Source organism: Musa acuminata, chromosome BXJ1-2, assembly GCF_036884655.1.
Source record: "Musa acuminata AAA Group cultivar baxijiao chromosome BXJ1-2, Cavendish_Baxijiao_AAA, whole genome shotgun sequence".
NCBI lineage: Eukaryota > Viridiplantae > Streptophyta > Magnoliopsida > Zingiberales > Musaceae > Musa > Musa acuminata.
In genome coordinates this window covers 2395334-2416787 of record NC_088328.1, presented here as the reverse complement: position 1 = coordinate 2416787, position 21454 = coordinate 2395334, and the positions used below count along the sequence as shown (strand labels likewise).

The 21454-nt window shown below is 38.8% G+C and overlaps 1 protein-coding gene across 1 annotated transcript; it reads right to left on the bottom strand.

The window, feature by feature from the left end:
• Positions 1-12892: 12892 nt before the first annotated feature.
• Positions 12893-14768, bottom strand: LOC135594641 (uncharacterized mitochondrial protein AtMg00860-like). Its single transcript, XM_065085029.1, has 2 exons — positions 14178-14768; positions 12893-13024 (listed from the first exon to the last, which is right to left on the bottom strand). The coding sequence occupies exons 1-2, from the start codon at positions 14766-14768 to the stop codon at positions 12893-12895; spliced, it is 723 nt and encodes a 240-aa protein (XP_064941101.1).
• Positions 14769-21454: the final 6686 nt, after the last annotated feature.

Genomic DNA, 21454 nt, shown 5'->3' with positions numbered 1-21454 from the left:
AAAAAGGTTCAAAAAATTTATAAAAATGAATAAATTTAAAAATAACATAAAAAATAAAATTGAACCCAAGAAAAAATAAGTTATATGCTACAAATGCAAGAAGCGGGATATTTCAAAAGCGAATGTCCCCATGCAAAGAAGAAGCAACCAAAGAAGAAGAAAGCGCTTAAAGCAACTTGAAATGACTCGAGTGCATCCGAAGAAGATGAGCCAACCAACAAAGAGCAATTTGCTCACTACGCACTGATGGCTATCGGAGATGAGGTAAGTAGTTCATTAGATACAAATTTATCTTTCGATGAGCTTTTAAGTACTTTTCATGAATTATTTGATGAATGTAAATTAGTTAGTAAAAAGTATAAACTATTAAAAAAGGAGCAAGCTTCTCTTGTTAATGATTTTGATAGATTAAAAATTGAATATGATGATAGTTTAGCTCGTTACACAAAATGTGATGAATTAGAAATGCTTAAAAAAAAAAAATTACAACTATACGAAACCTTAGAGAAATTTAAAGTTGGTAGCAAGTCCTTGAACATAATCCTTCCCAATAAGGGTCACATTAATAGAAGAGGCGGAATTGGATTTGTGAGTAGCTCTCACCAAAATCCAATCACCTTTGTTAAAGGCCCTACCTTGCATGTATCACCCCGCACCAAATATAACTTTTGTTGCAAACTTGGACATATTGCTTATAAATATCCATTTAAGAGATATAGTTCATATAAATTAATTTGGGTTCCTAAAGGAACCGTAAAGAACTCCATGCAAAATGATAAGTTAAGTCGATCAATTTTTGAGGCACCAAAGGTCAAATAGGTACATAAAAATCATCATTTTTTGTAGAAATATTTACCATCACAAACTAGGAGCAAGAGATGGTACCTTGATAGTGGATGCTCAAGGTACATAACCGGAGATCCATCTCAATTCTCTAAGTTCACTAGCCTAGACGAAGGATATATCACCTTCAAAGACAACAACAAGAGTAAAATCATTGACAAAAGAACTATAGGTAACAAATCTAACTATTTGATTGAAGATGTGTTGTTGGTTGATGGCTTAAAGCATAATCTTTTGAGCATTAGTCAATTGTGTGATAAAGGATACATCATTAGATTTGAATCTAATGCTTGCATTGTTGAAAAACCACACAAAAACACATCTATAATTGCCCTAAAATAAAATAATGTATACATTATCGACATTGATAATCTATGTTATAAAATATATTTTTTGATTTTGAATGATGATGCTTGGCTTTGGCATAGGAGATTAGGTCATGCTAGCATGAAACTAATATCTCAAATCTCATCTAAAGAACTTGTAAGAGGTATTCTTAATATTAAGTTCGTTAAAGATAATATGTATAATGCATGTCAACTAGGAAAATAAATAAAATATAGTTTTAAACCAAAGAATCAAATAAACACTTCTAGACCATTGTAATTGATCCATATGGATTTGTTTGGACCAATTGATACATTAAGCATAGGAGGTAGCAAATACACCTTTGTAATTGTGGACGATTATAGTAGATATTTTTGGATATACTTCTTAGCATACAAAAGTGATTGCTTTATGTGTTTTTCTAAGTTTTGTAAACTTATTCAAAATGAAAACGACTTTATGATTTCATCAATTTGAAGTGATCACGGTGGTAAATTTTAAAACCGTGATTTCCAAAATTTTTATGAATCTAATGGATACAACCATAATTTCTCTACTCCGAGAAATCCTCAATAAAATGGAGTAGTATAAAAAAAGTAAAAGTTTACAAGAAATGACAAAAACCATGTTGAATGAACATAGCATACCCAAATATTTTTGGGCCGAAGCCGTTAATACGGTATGCTATGTTATGAATAGGGTTCTAGTAAGACCATTACTTTTCAAAACTCCTTATGAATTATAGAATAACAAAAACCTAACATTTTATATTTTAAAGTTTTCAGTTATAAATATTTTATCTTGAATGAAAAAGATGCCTTAGGAAAGTTTGATGCAAAATCTGATGAAGAGCTTTTTCATGGCTACTCTTCCATTTCTAAAGCCTTTCGTATCTTTAACAAAAAAACTTTAGTTATAGAAGAGTCTATTCATATTGTCTTTAATGGGTTTTTGAATTGAAGAAAAATGAGTTTGATGATGATCACAATTTTGATGCTTTGAATTTAAATGACCATTTAGTTATTGATACTAAATGGGTTTTTGGAAACAAACAAGATGAATTTGGTATCATGGTTAGAAATAAGGCTAGATTAGTGGTCAAGGGTTTCAACCAAGAAGAATGTATCGATTATAACGGAACCTTCGCTCCTGTGGCACGATTATAAACCATAAGGATGCTCCTTGCCTATGCTAGTAGTAATAATTTTAAGTTATTTCAAATGGATGTCAAAAGTGCTTATCTTAATGGCTTTATTTCCGAAGAAGTTTATGTTGAACAATCTCCCATATTTGAGAATGATAATTTTCTGAATCATGTGTTTAAATTGACTAAAGCTTTCTATGGATTAAAACAAGCCCCAAGGGCTTGGTATGAGAGACTTAGCTCCTTTTGTATCCAAAATAATTTCTCTAAAGGCAAGGTCAATACTATATTATTTATTAAAAATTTTAAAAATAATTTTCTTATTGTTCAAATTTATGTTAATGATATTGTTTTTGGTTCTACAAATGAATCCTTTTGCGAATTGTTTGCCAAGAGTATGAGTCAAGAGTTTGAAATGAGTTTAATGGGTGAACTAACTTTCTTTTTAGGCTTACAAATCAAACAACTTATTGATGATATTTTTCTTAGTCAAACAAAATATACATTAGACTTGCTAAAACAGTTTAATATGGATAGTTCAAAGGCTATCAATACTCCTATGAGTACCTCTACTAAGTTAGACATTGACGATAGTAGAGAAAGATTTGATCAAAAAGTTTATAGGGGTATGATAGGAAGTTTACTATACCTCACCGCAACTAGACTGAACATCATGTTTAGCATAGGACTTTATGCTAGGTTTTAATCTAATCCTAAGATATCTCATCTTAAAGCAGTTAAAAGAATTCTTAGATATCTTAAAGAAACCACTAATATAGAATTATGATATTTAAAATCTGAAAACTTTGAACTAATTACTTATGCTGATGCAGATTTTGCTAGATGTAGAATAAATAGAAAAAGTATATCCGGAACATGTCAATTCTTAGGTCATGCACTTGTCTCTTGGTTTTCTAAGAAACAAAACTCGATTGCACTATCTACAACCGAAGCCGAATACATAGCGGCTAGTGCATGTTTTGCACAAGTTTTATAGATGAAAAATACATTAGAAGATTATAAGATTCACCTTAAGAACATTCCCATAAAATGTGATAATACAAGTGTAACTTATTTAATAAAAAATCATATTCAACACTCTAGAATTAAACATATTGACATTAGGTATCATTTCATAAGAGATTATGTTAATAATCATGACATATCTTTAGAGTTTATTGATATAAAACATCAATTAGTCGATATCTTTACAAAACCTTTAAATGAAGAATAATTTGATTTTATTGGAAGAGAGTTAGGGATATTAAATTGTCTGAATGCATGAGTATCTTTTTCAGGCTTTCTCAATTTTTTAAAAAAGACCTTCATGAAATTCAGAATATCAATTTACTTAGTATCAAATTTATTTCATACCCTTGCTCTATCACTTAATGATTTTCAATACACTTAATCACTTCACTCATAGAATTCATTGATAAATGCATCTCTCAAATATTTCACTCTTGTGAATTTTTAATGAGAAACAGATTTGATTTATGAAGTTTTATTTGTGAATTTCTTTTTCATATGATGCTCCCTTCCCATGAATTCTTCCTTACTCTTCTTAAATTTTATGAATTCACATAGATATCTTGATACTTTTCACGAATCCCTTCTTTTTGTTAAAATTGAAGTATGAATTAATGAAAATCATTTATTGTTTTGAATTTTACTTGATTCAAATCATTTCATAAATTTGATTCTTAATGGATTCCTTCCTTACCTTTCTTCCTCTACTTTTTATTTTTATGACAAAGGAAAAAAGAAACTTGCACATCTAAAGAAGAACCAAAAAGCCCTTGAGTAAAAATATTAGCTTATCCAAAAAGGTTATCATGCAAAGTTTTTGCTTACCTTCCTTTATGGCTTGAATAAATTGGTGTGAAACTTGCTTAATTTTGTTTACCACACTTGCATTGCTGAATGGTCCTCCTTTTTGTTGATGACAAAGGAGGAGAAATATGGCAAATTGATGATAAATTGCCATTATGAATGTTTGAGATAAATGTATAAAATATATCTTGTTGTAAATGCTTGAATGTTTTGCGAATGCTTGAAATATAATTAGAATCGTCAAATACATCGCTACACATCGCAAATACTTGAAACATATCAAAATGTATTTCATATGCATTGTAGATACCTGAAATGTTTTATCAATGATAATTATCTATCTTTATGATAAGGTATCATGAGCTTAACTTGCTATTTACAATCGATATCATGCCTCGGAATAATGAATTGTTATCTTTTATCAAGAATTATCATCTTGCTAAATTTCATATTTGCAATTTGTATCATGTTTAAAAATAATGATTGTCTATCATCATTAGACTTAAAAATGAATGTCAAGCCTTGACATCATTTTTTATTGATAAATACGTGGTATCATATTTTGAATTGGTAAATCATAATAAGTATCATGATGTACATATTTGATAAGTTAAATGAATATAACTTATCGGTTTGATGCTTGAATTCAAAGGCTTTGAATTCAAGAATATCTTTTCTTAAGTATGGCATATAGATAGGAGTTAAGGTTAACTCCATCATCAATTGATTGTCATCATAAAAAAGGGGGAGATTGTTGAATCTTATATTTTGATGATGAAATCAATTGATAAATTATTTGATCTAATCTATATGTTGAGATAAGTATGCAGGATTAACTACGATAATAGTAAGGCATAAAGCAGATGTTGGGTTGGAGTCAAAGATCGGATGATACGTCGAATATTCGGATGATGTGCTGAAAGTTTGCCGGAAGCTCACCGAGAGTTCGTCGGGAGTTCGCCAGAAGTTTGCCAGAAGTTCGTTGATAAGTTCGCCGGAAGATTGTCGAAAGAACAATCGACATACCAGATAGAGATTACCTATTTAAATATCTTAATTATCATAGTTAGACCTTAACATGAGTTAGGATTGAGAGGTAATCCCACTAACTCAGTTAGGGGCCAATTGAGTCCTTAACAGGGTTAAACTGGGCTGGTTAAACAGCCCATTCAGCACCTGAAGTCACGGTCGGTAGTGGCATCGCTTGGTGATAGTCTCCCAAGTGGTCTGGGCTGTGGTACCGCCAGTAGTTAATGTTGCCAGGCGGTGGTACCACCCCTATCAAGTGGTGGTACCGTTAGAGATCGGTTTTTGAGCTTTATCAAGCGATCGTACCACCCAAACTGAGCGGTGGTACTGCCTAATGTCAGAGTATCAAGCAATGGTACCGCCTAATAATGGCGATGGTACTGTCAGTACCCGAAAATCCAAGGATATGACACTTTTTTGCTCTAATTTTAAAGCCATTGGGGCTTATAAATACCCCACCCTTTTCTGCATGAAAGGAAACAAAAGTGTGAAAAATATCTTGAAGTTTTGGGGTGTTAAAAGTATTGTAAAAGTACTAAAAATCCTCTTCCCTTTCTAGTGTTGTGATCATTCAAGAGAGATGTGAGCCTTGTAAGGGTTATCTCCTAAACCCATGAAAAGGAGAAAGTACTGTAAAGAGGGTGGTTGGTCTTCGCCCATTAAAGGAAGGCCATTAGTGCATGTCGATAACCTCAAAGGAGGAGGAATCAGAAGTGGATGTAGGTCACAATGACCGAACTACTATAAATTCTAGTGTGCTTATTTTCATTCGCTTTTTACTATTGCTACTACTTTCTAAGTTAACTGCTAGTTCATTTACTCTAAAGTCAAACACTTTCCGAAATTGATTTTCAATAAACGAATATCTTATAAAATCGATGATTTTTCTGTTGTACTAATTCACCCCACCCTCTTAGTGCCGCTCTTGATCTTAATAGTGGTTGCCATTGTAGCAGCCCGTTGGCCGTCGGTTGGGAGCCTACACGTAGATGGCAGCGTTGCCATCTACGAGGGTAGCAATAGTTGCTTCCCTTTCTCGCTTATGCGTCAATGATTTTAACGTCAAAAGCTTCTCCAAAACATAACACACACAGTTTAAAACCAAGCTTTCGCATGAACAACCTGACTCTAATACCATTGTAGGGAAATCTAGGTGCGACATCATATGTGCAATGGAAGAACATAAAATAAAAAATCCTAAATTTCCCAATACGTGTTCGTCGTTGTGCGTAGATTGTTGCCCAATATCCGTAAAACTTAAAACTGCGTAAATGAAAGATTATATTACCTAGGGAGATCGTAGGGCTGCAATGATGATCCTCAAATCTCCAAGCCTATTATCTGAGGCGGAGAAGAGGAGAGGAGAATAGGAGGTGGCTACTAAGAAGCCCCCTATGGGCCTTTAGTTCCCTCCTATTTATAGAGGCCTCCAGTTAACCCTAATGATAGGAGTGAATCTGTAGAAGTGGATAAAGGAGGTCAAACGTCCTCCTCTCTAGCGGTGATCCACACAGTAAGACTATAACGATGCTCCTCAAATCTCTAGGCCTACTATCTGAGGTAAAGAAGGCGAAAGGAGAATAGGAGGTGGCTACTAAGAAGCCCCAACCTATGGGCTTTTAGTTCCCTCCTATTTATAGAGGCCCCCAGTTAACCCTAATGGATCCTACCATATTAGGTATTGGATCTCCATCCAATTATCCAAGCCTCTTAGACTAGTAGGACACCACCCAATAATCTCTTATTAACTCTTATTGGATCTCATCCATAGGATCCAATAATTCACGAGCTTGTTGGATATCCAATAAGATAGGAGCTCCAACGGATATCTCATATATGAACCTCTACTTATCGCAACACCTACCATATGTGTGTGACCCTCTAGGCCCAATATTGAGCTGGCCATGAGTCATACCTGTTAGAACTCTTTTTGGCTCAGTGAATTATTATCTCCATAATAATTCACTCGACTCATCGACTAAGTATGTACTAGGCCACTACGCTGTAATCCCCAAACGATACAAGGGAATCCAATCCTTTGGACCTATCTGTCCTCAATTACCGTGGACCTATAGTCCCTCATCTATCTAATATCCTAAAGGCCATATACTGGGCATGGTGCTGTTAGGCTCACATGGTTTCTCCTTGAGTCTCGCTCTAATCGAATTTTCCCGGAGAACTCTTTCTCTCTCAATCCGAATGACCTTGGCCAAGAATTTGTTTGAGCAAGAACACACAAGATATTCTTCTCATGATACCGAGAGCAGATGATCCTCTATCGACACTCAATAGCCCTCATAAGGTTGGCTGTCACTCCCAATAATCTGTTGTACTAGATTTAGAACTTCCAAACATATAAGTCTGGTATCAAAGAGTAGAGTACTCATACAGGATATCCTTGGTGTCTCAAGTCTAAGGACCAGATACACTACTAAGACTACAGAATCGTTGTCTGATAATAAGGCATCATCAACCATCTAGTATTCCGTGAGCAGATCAATCAATGAACTCATTCTCCAATGAGCACCTGTATTGTAACCTTAGTGTCCACACATGAGTAGCTATAAGACCAACTGCCTCCATCATATGGATGGGTATATAACACACTAGTCTATCCGGTTATCTTGATGTCCCTTGCGAGTAACCTATGACTAGGATTATTTAGGGTATGTGTTTAAAGGTGAATAGGTCTCATTATCGTGATCTCATCACAATCTGATTCCCATTGCAAAAATCCATGGACATCACAATATATATATATGCAACAAATAATATAAATTGATAAAATACTAAAATATAATAAGAAAAAACAATGTGTTTTATATCACATGTGCCATCACTCACGTGATTGGTTTGTAGGGCACCTATAACTAGCATTAACTGCTTAACAAAAAGAGTATTCTCCCGAAGAATCATCAAAATAACTCGTAAATGCTGAAAGTGAGTCTCAAGAGAAGGGCGGTAAATGAGAATATCATCGAAAAATACTATCATAAATTTACGAAGAAAGCTCCAAAAAATATTGTTCATGAGACTTTGGAAGGTTGAAGGGGCATTAGTGAGTCCAAAAGGTATTACCAAGAATTTATAATGGTCGTTATGTGTGCGGAATGTAGTTTTTGGAATGTCATCTTCACATACCTGAATTTGGTGGTAACCGGATCGGAGGTCCAACTTCGTGAAGACTCGAGCTCCTTTTAACTCATCAAGAAGTTCATCCACTACTGGTATTGGGTACTTGTCCTTGATGGTAAGGATATTTAAAGCTTGGTAGTCGATGCACATTCACTAAGTTTTGTCCTTCTTGTGTGCAAGTAGCACCGATGAGGAATATGTTGGGAAATCTTAGGGGCGGCATCATATGCGCAGCGGAAGAACATAATACAAAATCTCCAATTCTTAAAGATATGTTCATCATCATACAAAGATTGGTGTGCAAAAATCCACGAAATAGAAAACCACGTGTGAGATAGATTGTGTTACCTAGGGAGATCGTATATCACTGAATCTCTATAGATTTCTAAGAGAGGGTGAAGGAGGTCAAGCGACCTCCTCTCTAGCGGTGATCTATACAGTAGGACTGCGATGATACTCATCAAAACTCTAGGCCTGCTCTGAGATGGAGAGGGAGAGGAGAATATGAGAGAAAACAAAAAAGCTCTAGCTTATAAACTATTGAAACCCTTCTATTTATAGAGGTCTCCTGTCAACTTAACCCTAATGGATCCTCCCCTATTGGGTATTAGATCTCCATCCAACTACCCAAGCCTCTTAGATTAGTGGATCTTTATCTAATAATCTCTCATGGGCTCTTATTGGATCTCATCCATAGGATCTAATAATTCAGGAGCTTATTGAATATCCAATAAGATAGGAGCTCCGACGGATATCTCATATCCGGACCTCTACTCATCACAATGCTTACCATATGTGTGTTACCCTTTAGGCCCAATATCGAGTTGGTCGTAAGTCATGCATATCAAAACTCCTTCTGACTCAGTGAATTATTATCTCCATAATAATTCACTCGACTCATCGATTGTGGGCGTACTAGGCCATATCACCGTAGTCCCCAGACGATATAGGAGAATCCAATCCATTGGACCTATCTATCCTTAGTTACCATATACCTATAGTCCCTCATCCATCTAATATCCTAGAGACCGAATACCAGGTATGATACTGTCAGACCCATACGGTTTCTACTCGAGTCTTGCTCTAATCGGATTCTCCTGGGAAACTCTTTCTCTCTCAACCCGAATGACCCTAGCTAGGGATTTGTTTGTGCAAGAACACATGTGACATTCCTCTCATGACACCAAGAGTGGATGATCCTCTATCGACACTCAATACCACTTGTAAGGTTGACTACCACTCCCGATGACCGACTGTGCTAGATCTGGGACATCCAAACCTATAAGTCTGGTATCAAAGAGTGGAGCACTCATACAGGACATCCTTGATATCTCAAGTCTAAGGAGCAGATACACCATTGGGACTACGAAATTGTTGTTTGACAATAAGGTATCATCAACCATTCAGCATTCCATAAGCATATCAATCAGTGAACTTATTCCCTAATGAGCACCTGTATTGTATCCCTAGAGTCCCCACATGAGTAGCTTTGAGACCAGTTGCATCCATCGTATGGATGGGTATATATCACACTAGTCTATCCGATTATCTCAATGTCCCTCTCGAGTAGCCTATGACCGAGATTATTTAGGATCTGTGTTTAAAGGTGAATCAATCTCATTATCATGATCTCATCACGATTTGATTTCCATTGCACAGATCCAAGGACATCACAATATATATATGCATATATACAATAGGCAATATAAAGTGATAAATGCTAAAATATAATAAGAAAAAAGACTGCGTGTCAAGTCACACGTGCCATCACTCTAGTGATTAGCTTGCAGGGCACCTATAACTAGTAGAATAAGGGCTACAACTTGGCTGAATCACCCCTTTTTCAAGCATCTCCTTTATAATATTTTCAATTTCATCCTTCTGTAGGTGAGGATAATGGTACGACCAAGTGTTCGCTAATGGTTTCCATGAAAGAATTGGGATCTGATGGTCATGTTACCGAATAGGAGGAAGATCGCACGGTTCAACAAAAATGTCGGCTAATTCAACAAGCAATTGGGCAAGATTTTGATCTTCAATTTCTATTTTCTTCCCCTTTGGTTGCTGCTAGAGATGCATAAAAAAGCCACCATTTATCTTATGTAAAATTTTCTCCATTCGTTGGGTCGAAATAGTGGTTACGTTGCTTCTGCACTTCCCGCATAGAATGATCTATTTGCCTTTGCAATAGAATTTCATAATTAATTTGAAAAAGTTCCGAGAGATGTCATATAGTATCATCAGTCATTCTATACCAAGCACGGCCTCATAATCATCAATTGGTAGGAGGAAGAAGTTGGCGATAATTTCTTGGTTTTGTAGTAATAGTTTCACCTGTGGGCATCTTTGGTCGCACTTTAGGATTCTACCGTCAGTGACCTTTACATCGAACTTGCTGCAACCTTCGATATGGAATGCTATCTGATTAATAACTTTACTATTTATGAAGTTATTAGTGTTGCCCGTGTCGATGAGAATAGTGATCGGTTGTTGTTTAAGAAGGCCTCTAACTTTCATCGTTTGCGGGTTTGAGTAACTGGCTAACGCGTGTATCATAAAGTCGATCGGTTGTGGCTTTTCTTTCATATCTTCTTCTTTATGTTCATGGCACTCTTCTGGATGTTCAATGACCTCTTTTTCTACTGGTTCAATCATAAGAAGTCTCCCTTTTTTACAACAATGCTCGCGGCTCTATGGCTCGTTGCAATGCGAATGTAACCCCATCGTAGATCGCTCCCGAAGCTCTTATCTTGTCAAATTTTTAGTGCAGGGGCTTAGCTAATAGTAGGGGGGGCTGAGAGCTTCAGTATTGCAATGAAAATTTACAGCAACATAAGAACTTTTTAGAGATGAATTTCACAATAGATCAATCTCAGATGGAACCCAAGACGATCTATGAAGTGTATAAGAAATTTCGTTCAAAAAGGATAGCAAATAGATCGGTTAAAGGCAACAATATGCGACTGAAATTTTTTGCAGCAATCCTTCATTTGCAAAGATGATAACTTTTATGGCGAAAGGATTTCGCAGCACGGGATAGATAAAAAGACTTCTTCTTGGTATTTTGAATGGAAAATTACAGTAGCAAAAGGTATTGGTGATAGGAGAATACCAGATCTCTTGATGCAATTGGAGGTGATGGCAGTAGATTGATTTGATCTACATCAGAAGATGATGGTAGAGATGGCGACGTCAAGAGAAATTGTGGGAATTGCTTGGCTAGCGGTGGGCGGTAGGGGTTGTCACAGCTTTAGCTGGAATTGCCTAAGGCGTGAGGCACCCTTGCGGCAAAGACGCGAAATTAGATTGTGTTGCCTAAGTCGTGAGGCACCCTTGCGGCAAAGACATGAACTTAGCTTGCATTGCCTAAGTCGTGCTTCACCCTTGCGATTTGCGTCCACAAAGATCAGCCCACTTGCAAACTCTCGTAGGTCCCGAAGGACCTGTAAAAAGAGAAAGTTGATTAGTTCGAAGAATGAGCGACGGAAAGTCCTGACATCTCGCGAAAAGGGGAAGCTTTACAAGCAATTTAGCGAGCACTTTTCACGCACAAGAGGAAAGAGGGAGAGGGGGAAAACAAGGACTTTAGAAGGTTGAACGAATAGCTGCAAGTCCATAAATAGCTGCTCACCGGGTGCCGGGCGCGACAACAAGTTCCCGTCAAGGTAACGTGCGAACTTGCGAAAGATTGTTCAACGCCCGATACTATACCGAAGCCCCATCCAGCCTTGTGCCACCCAGATGGTTCCAAGGGGCTGAGATGGCTGACGTTTTATGAGTGGAAGCAGACTGTAGAAAATAGCCCGTGTCATATGAAAACGGAGTTGTTTTGGGCTGTTTTACTCGGTTCAGTGAGCGATCGCTTTGTAGCACTGCAACTTGTTCGAACTTACATTTTTTTAAGCAAAATGACTCAAAACTAAGACAAAACATACTGCCAAGTAGCTGTACATGTAGATGAGAGCGATGAACGGTTCGTTGAACGAAGTTGTTGCGGGTGTGCGACGACCGTTCGTGACATTCTCCTCCACTTAAACTGTTGACGCCCTCATCGACGCTTGTTGGTAGTTGTTGATAATTGTTTCTTTATGTCGCAGGGCATCTTCAGGCTCCCAACTGGCTTCAGTTCGGGGAAGCTTTTGCCACTTCACCAAGTGCTCGATCTACTCAGCTCCATTGGGTAGCTTTATCTTGTGATCCACTAAAGTGGTTTCAACTCACTTCTCGTAGGAGACTCTGGTGGGGGGTAGCTGAGTTGGAACACTTCGAGAAGCATCTTGCGGATCTGAGTGATAGGCTTTTAGGTTGTTGGCGTGAAGAACGTTGTGAATTTTGAACCACGCTAGCAGTTGCAACTTATAGGAGACGTTGCCTACCTTGCTGATAATTGGGAAGGGCCCTTCATACTTGCGCACCAATCCTTTGTGGACTTTGTTCCTAAAGAATTGGAGTGATGCTAGTTGGAGCTTTACTAACACTAAATCACCGACTTTAAACTCTTGCGGTCGTCTTCCCAAGTCTACCCACTTCTTCATCCTTTTTTGTCGCCTTCTCCAAGTAAGCCCGCGCAATATCTGCATTTCAGTGCCACTCCTTTGCGAAGTGGTAGGCTGATGGACTACTCCTAGTATACCCAATTGTCATGGTATGAGGAGTTGACGGTTGTTGTCCTGTAATGATCTTGAAGGGGCTCTTGTTGGACGTAGAGCTTCGCTGCAAATTGTAGGAGAATTGGGCAATGTCTAACAACTTCACCCAATTTCATTGGTTGGCACTCACGTTGTGCCGAAGATATTACTCCAGGAGTGAGTTTATCCACTTGGTTTGGCCATCCGTCTGGGGGTGGAGGCTTGTAGAGAAGTATAACTTGGATCCTAACAATTTGAATAGCTCGGTCCAGAATCATCCCAGGAACCGAGCATCTCGATCATTAATGATATTGTGTGGGACTCCCTAATACTTCACCACATCCTTCATCATCAGCTTAGCCACCTCCTCTGTTGAATAGTGTAGGGGAGCAACAATGAAAGTTGCATACTTTGAAAATCGATCGACTACCACGAGTATCGATCCGAGTCTCCCTACTAGTGGCAAGCTTGATATAAAGTCAAAAGAAATGCTCTCCCATGGCCTTTCTGGTACGAGCAACGGCTCCAAAAGTCCCACCGGCTTCTGTTGTTCCGCCTTGTATTATTAACAAGTAAGGCACGTTCGAACATATTCCTCCACATCAGTCCCCATCTTCGGCTAGTAGAAGGCCCTCTCCACGAGAGCCAACATTCGATAAATACCTGGGTGTCCAGCCCAAAGGGAATCATGACTCTCTTAAGAGTTCACGCCTCAAATTGTCCACTCGAGGAATATAAACCCTATTCCCTTTTGTGTACACGAGTCCCTTCTGGACCCAAAATCATCGTGCCTTGCCTTCTTTGATGAGTTGCATCAGGATAATTGCCTTGGGGTCACTATACAGTCCATCCTTGATCCTGGAAAGGAAGTTGGAGTGCAACTAACTTGCATGGCCTCTGCCCTCCAATTATATAGCATTCACGCGCTCCACTTTCCGACTCAATGCATCGGCTATGACATTTGCCTTTCCGGGCTTGTACTCCATTGCCATATCAAATTCAGCTAGGAAGTCCTACCATCGTGCTTGCTTTAGAAAAAGTTTCTTCTGTGTTTGGAAATAGCTCAAAGCGATGTTGTCTGTCCTCAGCACAAATCGCAATCCGAGAAGGTAGTGTCACCAAACTTATAGACAATGGATCACCGCTGTCATCTCCTTCTCATGCACTGGATACTACCGCTCAGTCTCATTGAGCTTGTGGCTCTCGTAAGCCACCGGATGACCCTCCTGCATGAGTACTCCCCCAATGGCGAAGTCTGAAGCATCTGTATGGACTTCAAAAGGCTCTCCATAGTCCGACAATTTGAGTACCGATTCTTCCAGAATAACAGCCTTCAGATCTTGGAATACTATTTTACATTTGTCTGACCACTTCCAAGGCTGCTCCTTCTTCAGCAACTCCGTCAGTGGAGTTGTATGCTTCAAATACCCTGCTATGAAGCGTCGATAGTAGTTGACGAAACCAAGGAAGGATCTCAACTCTAGCACCTTCTTTAGAGTTTGCCATTCTGCAACTGCTTGCACTTTTGATTTGTCCATCTGAATGAAACCATCACTGATTCGATGGCCCAAGAATAAGATCTCTATTTGAGCAAAATAGCATTTCTCTCTTTTTACGAATAATGTGTTCTCCCTGAGAACCTTGAAAATTGTCCGAAGGTGCTTGACATGCACCTCGAGTGTTTGACTGTAGACGATGATATCGTCCAAGTAGACGACCACAAACTTATCCAAATACTCCTTGAATAGCTGATTCATGAGAGTATAGAACGTGACTGGAGCGTTGGTTAAGCCAAAAGGCATCACTAAGAACTCAAATGCTCCATACATGGTCACACAGGTAGTCTTCACTTCATCGCCTTCAACAATGCACACTTGCCAATACCCCGACCTAAGGTCGAGTTTTGAGAAATACTTGGCTTTGCCCAACTGGTTGAACAAGTCCACGATGAGCGGGATGGGATACTTGTTCTTCACTATCACTTTGTTGAGGGCTCGGTAATCGATGCATAGTTGGAGGCTCCCATCTTGTTTCTTCTGGAAGAGAATTGGAGCTCTGAATGATACTTTAAAGCTACGAATGAGACCATCGCTTAGCAGTTCACCTAACTGCTTCCTGAGTTCTTTCAACTCTGGCGGGGGCATGCGGTAGGGTGGTCTCGCTGGAGGCTTCACTTCTGGCTCCAGCTCGATGTTGTGATCCATGCCTCTACGTGGTGGAAGAGTCTTCGGCAACTCGGGTGGCATAATGTCATTGAACTCTTTCAGGACATTTTCCACCGCAACAGGTTCTTGAATGACCTTCTCATCGAGTGGCTCTAGCTTCATAGTAGCCACGAATGTTAATTCACCTTTTTGCACCCCTTTCTTCAGTTACAATACCGATATATGTTGGGGTTCATTGGTTCCTCTCTGAGAGATGGGAACCACGGAGGGGTCATCACCTCCCATCATACATAGGGAGTTTAGGAACGACATTAGCACCAACTTCGCCGCGTGCATGCACTCTATTCCAAGAATCACTTAGAAGTCGTCCAATGGCACCGCTAACATGTTGGTGTTCCCGCTCCATGTTCCAATCTTGATGAGAACTCCCTTCATCAACCCAGAGATTCACCTGGCCTCCGAATTCATCGCCTTCATTCGACTTGGGCTCTTCTCCAAGATCAACCCAAGTCACTTTGCTTCTCGATCGACAATGAAGTTGTGGGTAGCACCCGTGTACACCACTGCACAGGTTGTTTGGCCATTTAGCTTGATGTCTACGTACATCAGCTCACCACTTCCTGCTTTTCATAGCTTTGCCTTCGTATTCTCCCCCACTTAACCCCGTATGACGTTCAATAAATGCATCGCTCCCATCCGGGGTCCTTGCGACTCCTCATCGTCGCTGTTGGCTTTAGAACTACTGGAACTGAGAGCGACAGCCTTACCCTTATCCGATTTGGGGGGGTGAATGGAAGCTGTTAAAGCATTAAGTACTTGTTTTATTGGGCACTCCCTCACCATGTGCGGCCCTCCGCACAAGAAGCATCCGACAGGTTTCGGGGCCTTGCCTTTCAGGCTTGGCCCTTTGTGGGAACTCTTCTTCTTTTGTTCGCCCGCGAGCTCCTTCCCTTGAGAATATTTTGGAGGGTGATTGCTTGAAGATTGTTTCCTTCTTCCCGGGTCTTCGGAGGTAACGAAGTCAGTGAGCCTTTCTACAGCAGCAATTGTCCCGATCAAATCAGCGACATTCCTTCGATGTAGTTCTTGTTGCGCCCATGGCTTCAAACCATCAAGGAAGCTGAACAGCTTATCCTTCTCGAACATGTCTTGGATGTCCAGCATTAGCGCAGAAAATTGCTTCACGTAGTCTCGGATGGAAGTATTTTGGCAGAGTTGTCTCAACTTCCTTCTTGCGATGAACTCGGTGTTCTCCGGTAGGAACTAAGTTCTCAACTCCTGCTTCAATTCCTCCCATGCGTCAACTTGACACCGACCTTATTGGATCTCCTCCCAATGGGTTCTCCACTAAAGTTTTGCATTTCCGTTCAGATACATGATTGCTATGGAAACTTTGGTTTCTTCAGAATCAGGCCTCGTAGCTCGAAAGTATTGTTCCATGTCGAATAGAAAATTCTCGAGCTCTTTGGTATCTCTGGCCGCTCCATAACCATGAGGCTCGGGTGCCCTCAAGTTTTGTGGTGGTGTAACGCAGGTGTTGCTTCCTTCCGTATTTAGCGCTCTTGTGAGCATGGTCACCCTTGAAGTGAGTTCCGCCACAACTTCTTGCAAGTGTTGTACGGAGTCTTTGGTGTCATCTGACAATCAATCGACTAGGGCCTCAACCTTGTCGATCCTAGACTTTACTTCTTCTTGCGAGCTCTCTACCCCAACAAGCCTTTATTAGCCATGGTAAAGTTCCTCCAAGCTCACTTCAAGAATATCTAAGCGGGTTTATGTCATTGTAAGTCTCTCCTTGTAACTCTTTTTCCCGATTGGCGCTCCAGATTACGCCTCCTCTGCTCATGAAGAGTAGCCAACTTCTCACTCATCATTTTTGCTTTCGTGCTCCTCTTGAGCAGCTCCAACAGCATGAGAGCGAGTGTGCACATGCAGCCCACCTATGGTTGCTTGGGGTAAGGGTCCGACTTGCCTCATCTTGCTTGATTTACCACGATGCTTTGCCATGGCGATGTTGCAAAGTTCCTTCATTGCTCGCTCAAAGTGCTTGCCCGCTCTGATACCACAATGTCACGGCCTTAGCTGGATTTGCCTAAGGCGTGAGGCACCCTTGCGGCAAAGATGCAAACTTAGCTTGCGTTGCCTAAGTCGCGAGGCACCCTTATGGCAAAGACGCGAACTTAGCTTACGTTGCCTAAGTCATGCTTCACCCTTGCGATTTGTGTCCGCAAAGGTCAGCCCACTTACAACCTCTCGCATGTCCCAAAGGACCTGTAAAAAGAGAAAGTTGATTAGTTCGAAGAACGAGCGACGGATAAGTCCCGACGTCTTGCGAAAAGGGGAAGCTTTACAAGCAATTCAGTGAGCACCTTACGTGCACAAGAGAAAAGAGGGAGAGGGGGAAAATAGGGACTTTAGAAGGTTGAACGAATAACTATAAGTCCACAAACAACTGCTCACCGGGTGCCGGGCGTGACAATAAGTTCCCGTCAAGGTAACGTGCGAACTTGCGAAAGATTGTTCAACGCCCGATACTATACCGAAGCCCCATCTAGCCTTGTGCCACCTGGGTGGTTCCAAGGGGTTGAGATGGCTGACGTTTTGTGAGCAGAAGCGGACTACAGAAAACAGCCCGTGGCACACGAAAATGGAGCTATTTTGGGCTGTTTTGCTCGGTTCGATGAGTGGTCACTTTATAGCACTACAACTTATTCGAACTTACATTTTTACAAGAAAAATAACTTGAAACTAAGACAAAACATGCTGCTAAGCAACTGTACATGTAGATGAGAGCGACGAACGATTTGTTGAACGAAGTTGTTGCGGGTGCGCGATGACCGTTCGTGATAGGGTGGCAACAAATGCAACAAGATCACTGATATGATACTAAATGATAGAACCCTAGATGGAATTCTATGTAGATTGATCTTTATGGGGGATCAATCCTTGGAACTCTATAGGGGTTCCACCCTCATAAAAATTAGCTATATGGTTGCAATTGTAGATAGATCTTGTTCTAAAAAATGGAGGCTACATGCTTATATAGGGCTCTAAACCCTAGCCCTAGGGAGTACTTCCTAAGTGAGTTATCCCTTTTGCCTTCAACCCTAGCCGACTGGCCCAGTAAAAAGAGGGGGACGGGAGGGGGCGGTTGCTAGGAAGCCCAAAGACCCAAATATAAACCCTAGCCACTCTTCTTTATAAGATAGAGACAGCTAAGTGGGGTTTATTATAATCTCACCAGATTTTTATTAATTGTTTCTTGGTTGAATAGGACCTTTGGCCTAATAGTGGGCTTGGAGGATCTTTTAAATGAGATAAAATAAAAGCACTTGTTAAAGAAAAATACTTTTGGCCTAATATAAAATAGGATGTTCCTAAATTTGTGAAAAGATGTTATATTTATCAAAAGGCCAAAGAAGGAGTGCAAAATATTGGTTTATACCAACCCCTTCCTATTTCTAATGCTTCTTGGGAGGATATCTCAGTGGATTTTGTTCTTGGTTTTCCTAGAACACAGCATGAGTATGATTGCATTCTAGTGGTTGTTAATAAGCTTTTTCTACTTTCGTTAATGTCTAACTTAGTGGAGGAACTCATAAGAGTATTGATAACTTTTGAATTATCCATATTAAATCGTTTTAATAAGCCTAGTGCATGTTTTATTTGACTAATAAAAATACTATCATTGACTTGTTTAATTTGTAAGCCTAAAAAGAAGGTTAATTCACCCATTAAACTCATTTCAAATTCTTGGCTCATACTTTTGGCAAATGATTCACATAAAGATTCATTTATGGAACCAAAAATAATATCATCAATATAAATTTAAATAATAAAAAAATTATTCTCAAAATTTTTAATAAACAATGTAGTATCAATCTTTCCTTTAGAAAAATTATTTCGGATAAGTAAGTCGCTAAGTCTCTCATACTAAGCCCTCGGGGCTTGTTTTAATCCATAGAGAGCTTTAGTCAATTTAAATACATGATTTGAAAAGTTATCATTCTCAAATCCAGAAGGTTGTTCAACATAAACTTCTTCAGAAATAAAGCTATTAAGAAAAGTACTTTTAACATCCATTTGAAATAACTTAAAATTATTACTACTAGTATAGGCAAGGAGCATCCTTATGGCGTCTAGTCGTGCCACAAGAGTGAAGTTTTCTTCATAATCGATACCTTCTTCTTGGTTGAAACTCTTGGCTACTAATCTAGCCTTGTTTCTAACCACGATACCAAATTCATCTTGCTTATTTCTAAAGACCCATTTAGTACCAATAACTAAATGGTCATTTGGCCTCGATCATGATAACAAGACTAATTCGCCTTTAAACACAGATCCTAAATAATCCCGGTCATAGGTTACTCAAGAGGGACATCGAAATAACCGAACAGACTAGTGTGCTGTATACCCATCCATATGATGGATGCAGTTAGTCTCATAGCTGCTCGTGTGGGGACACTAGGGATATAGTGTAGGTGCTCATTAGAGAATGAGTCATTGATTGATCTACTCACGGAATGTTGGATGGTTAATAATACCTCATTGTCAAACAATGATTCTATTATCCCAGTGGTGTACCTGGTCCTTAGACTTGAGATACCAAGGATGTCCTACATGAGTACTCTATTCTTTAATACCGGTCTTATTGGCCTATAGTTTTAGATTTAACACAACCAGTCATCGGGAGTGGTAGTCAACATTACGATGGCTATTGAGTGTCGATAGAGATCATCCACTCTTAGTGTTATGAGAGAAATATTTCATGTGTTCTTGCTCAAACAAATCTCTAGCCAGGGTCATTCGGATTGAGAAAGAAAGAGTTCTCCGAGAAAATCCGATTAGAGCAAGATTCGAGTTGAAACCATATAGGTCTGATAGCACCATACCCGGTATACGGTATATGGAATACTAAATGGATGAGGGGCTATAGGTACACAGTAATTGAGGACAGATAGGTTCAATGGATTAAATTCGCCTATATCATTTGGGGACTGCGACGTAGTGTCCTAGTACGTCCGCAATCGATGAGTCGAATAAATTATTATGGAGATAATAATTCACTGAGTCATAAGGAGTTCTGACAGATATGACTCATGGTTAGCTCGATATTAGGCCTAGAGGGTCACACACATATCATCATAATCTGATTCCTATTGCACAAATCCATAGACATCACAATATATTCATGCAACAAGTAATATAAAGTGATAAAATACCAAATAATAATAATAAGTTAAAAGACTGCATGTCAAGTCACACGTGTCATCACTCACGTGATTGACTTGCAAGGCACCTATGACTAGTAATTCTTAGTTTCTCTCATACGTATCTTACATCACTCATAAGTAAGCAAGCTCGAGGGAGAAACTTAAGATGATCCTAGTGCTTGAACGATACATAAAGCTAACCTTTAAGTGTAAGGGCACATTGCAAATAAATCGCATGATGGAAGCATCATATGGTGAAGGTTAATTAAAAAAATAATAATAATCTGAATATAAAAATAATCAATCAATCTAATTTCTTTAATGATAAATGATAACTTAGATCTTAATAATATGATTTTGATATCAATTATACTAATTAAATATAATATAAAAAATTTTAATGTCAGGATTGAAATTGAAAGTATCATAAATTAGGGATAGATTATATATACCTTTGGATGTCATAATAAAATAGGGCACCTAATACGTGGAAGCACCATACGTAGTTTTGCAAGAAAGTTTGACTCTTTCTCTTTTCTCATTTTTATAAGACTACTATGATAGGTAGAACAGGGATTAATCAAGAGGATATGATGCTAATGTGATTTCATGATATGTTTCTTAGGAGATCTTAAGATTATATAGGTAAGAACAAACGACCTAGATAAAGATAATTATATGAGTTTCTATCATCAAAGTTATTTTCTAAATTTTTTTAAGTCAGAAACTAATTAGATCTTTAATATATCTTATCTCAAGTTAGAGCTATATAATCTTAGGTTCTTAATGATTAAGAATTTTTAATACTATACAAGGGTCTTTTTAGGGATTAAAGAAACTATCTCACATCAACTTTAATCTTATTTTATACCTTTTTTATTCTATTTTAAAATTATCATAGAGGAGCATTCACATAATTTTGAGGATTCCTTATTTAGATAGCTAATTTGGGCGAGGTCCGCTTTTAGGTTATCATGCTTTATTAACGATGAAATTAGTGAGATCGATTCATATTTTCACGACTGACTAAAAGGCTGCATCAATTATGAAAATAATATTTAAAGAAACTTTTCTCTTCAAAGTCTAGGAAGAGCTTTTATTATCTCAAAAGAAAATATATGTTACTTGAATGTCTTA

What these genes read in the sequence shown, in the direction of transcription:
- LOC135594641 (XM_065085029.1), bottom strand. Translation starts at nt 14,768, where the DNA reads ATGTATGGAGCATTTGAGTTCTTAGTGATGCCTTTTGGCTTAACCAAC. An exon ending in CAGACTTCGCCATTGGGGGA is followed by an intron (nt 13,025 to 14,177) that starts GTACTCATGCAG and finishes TACAATTTGCAG; the next exon opens with CGAAGCTCTACGTCCAACAA.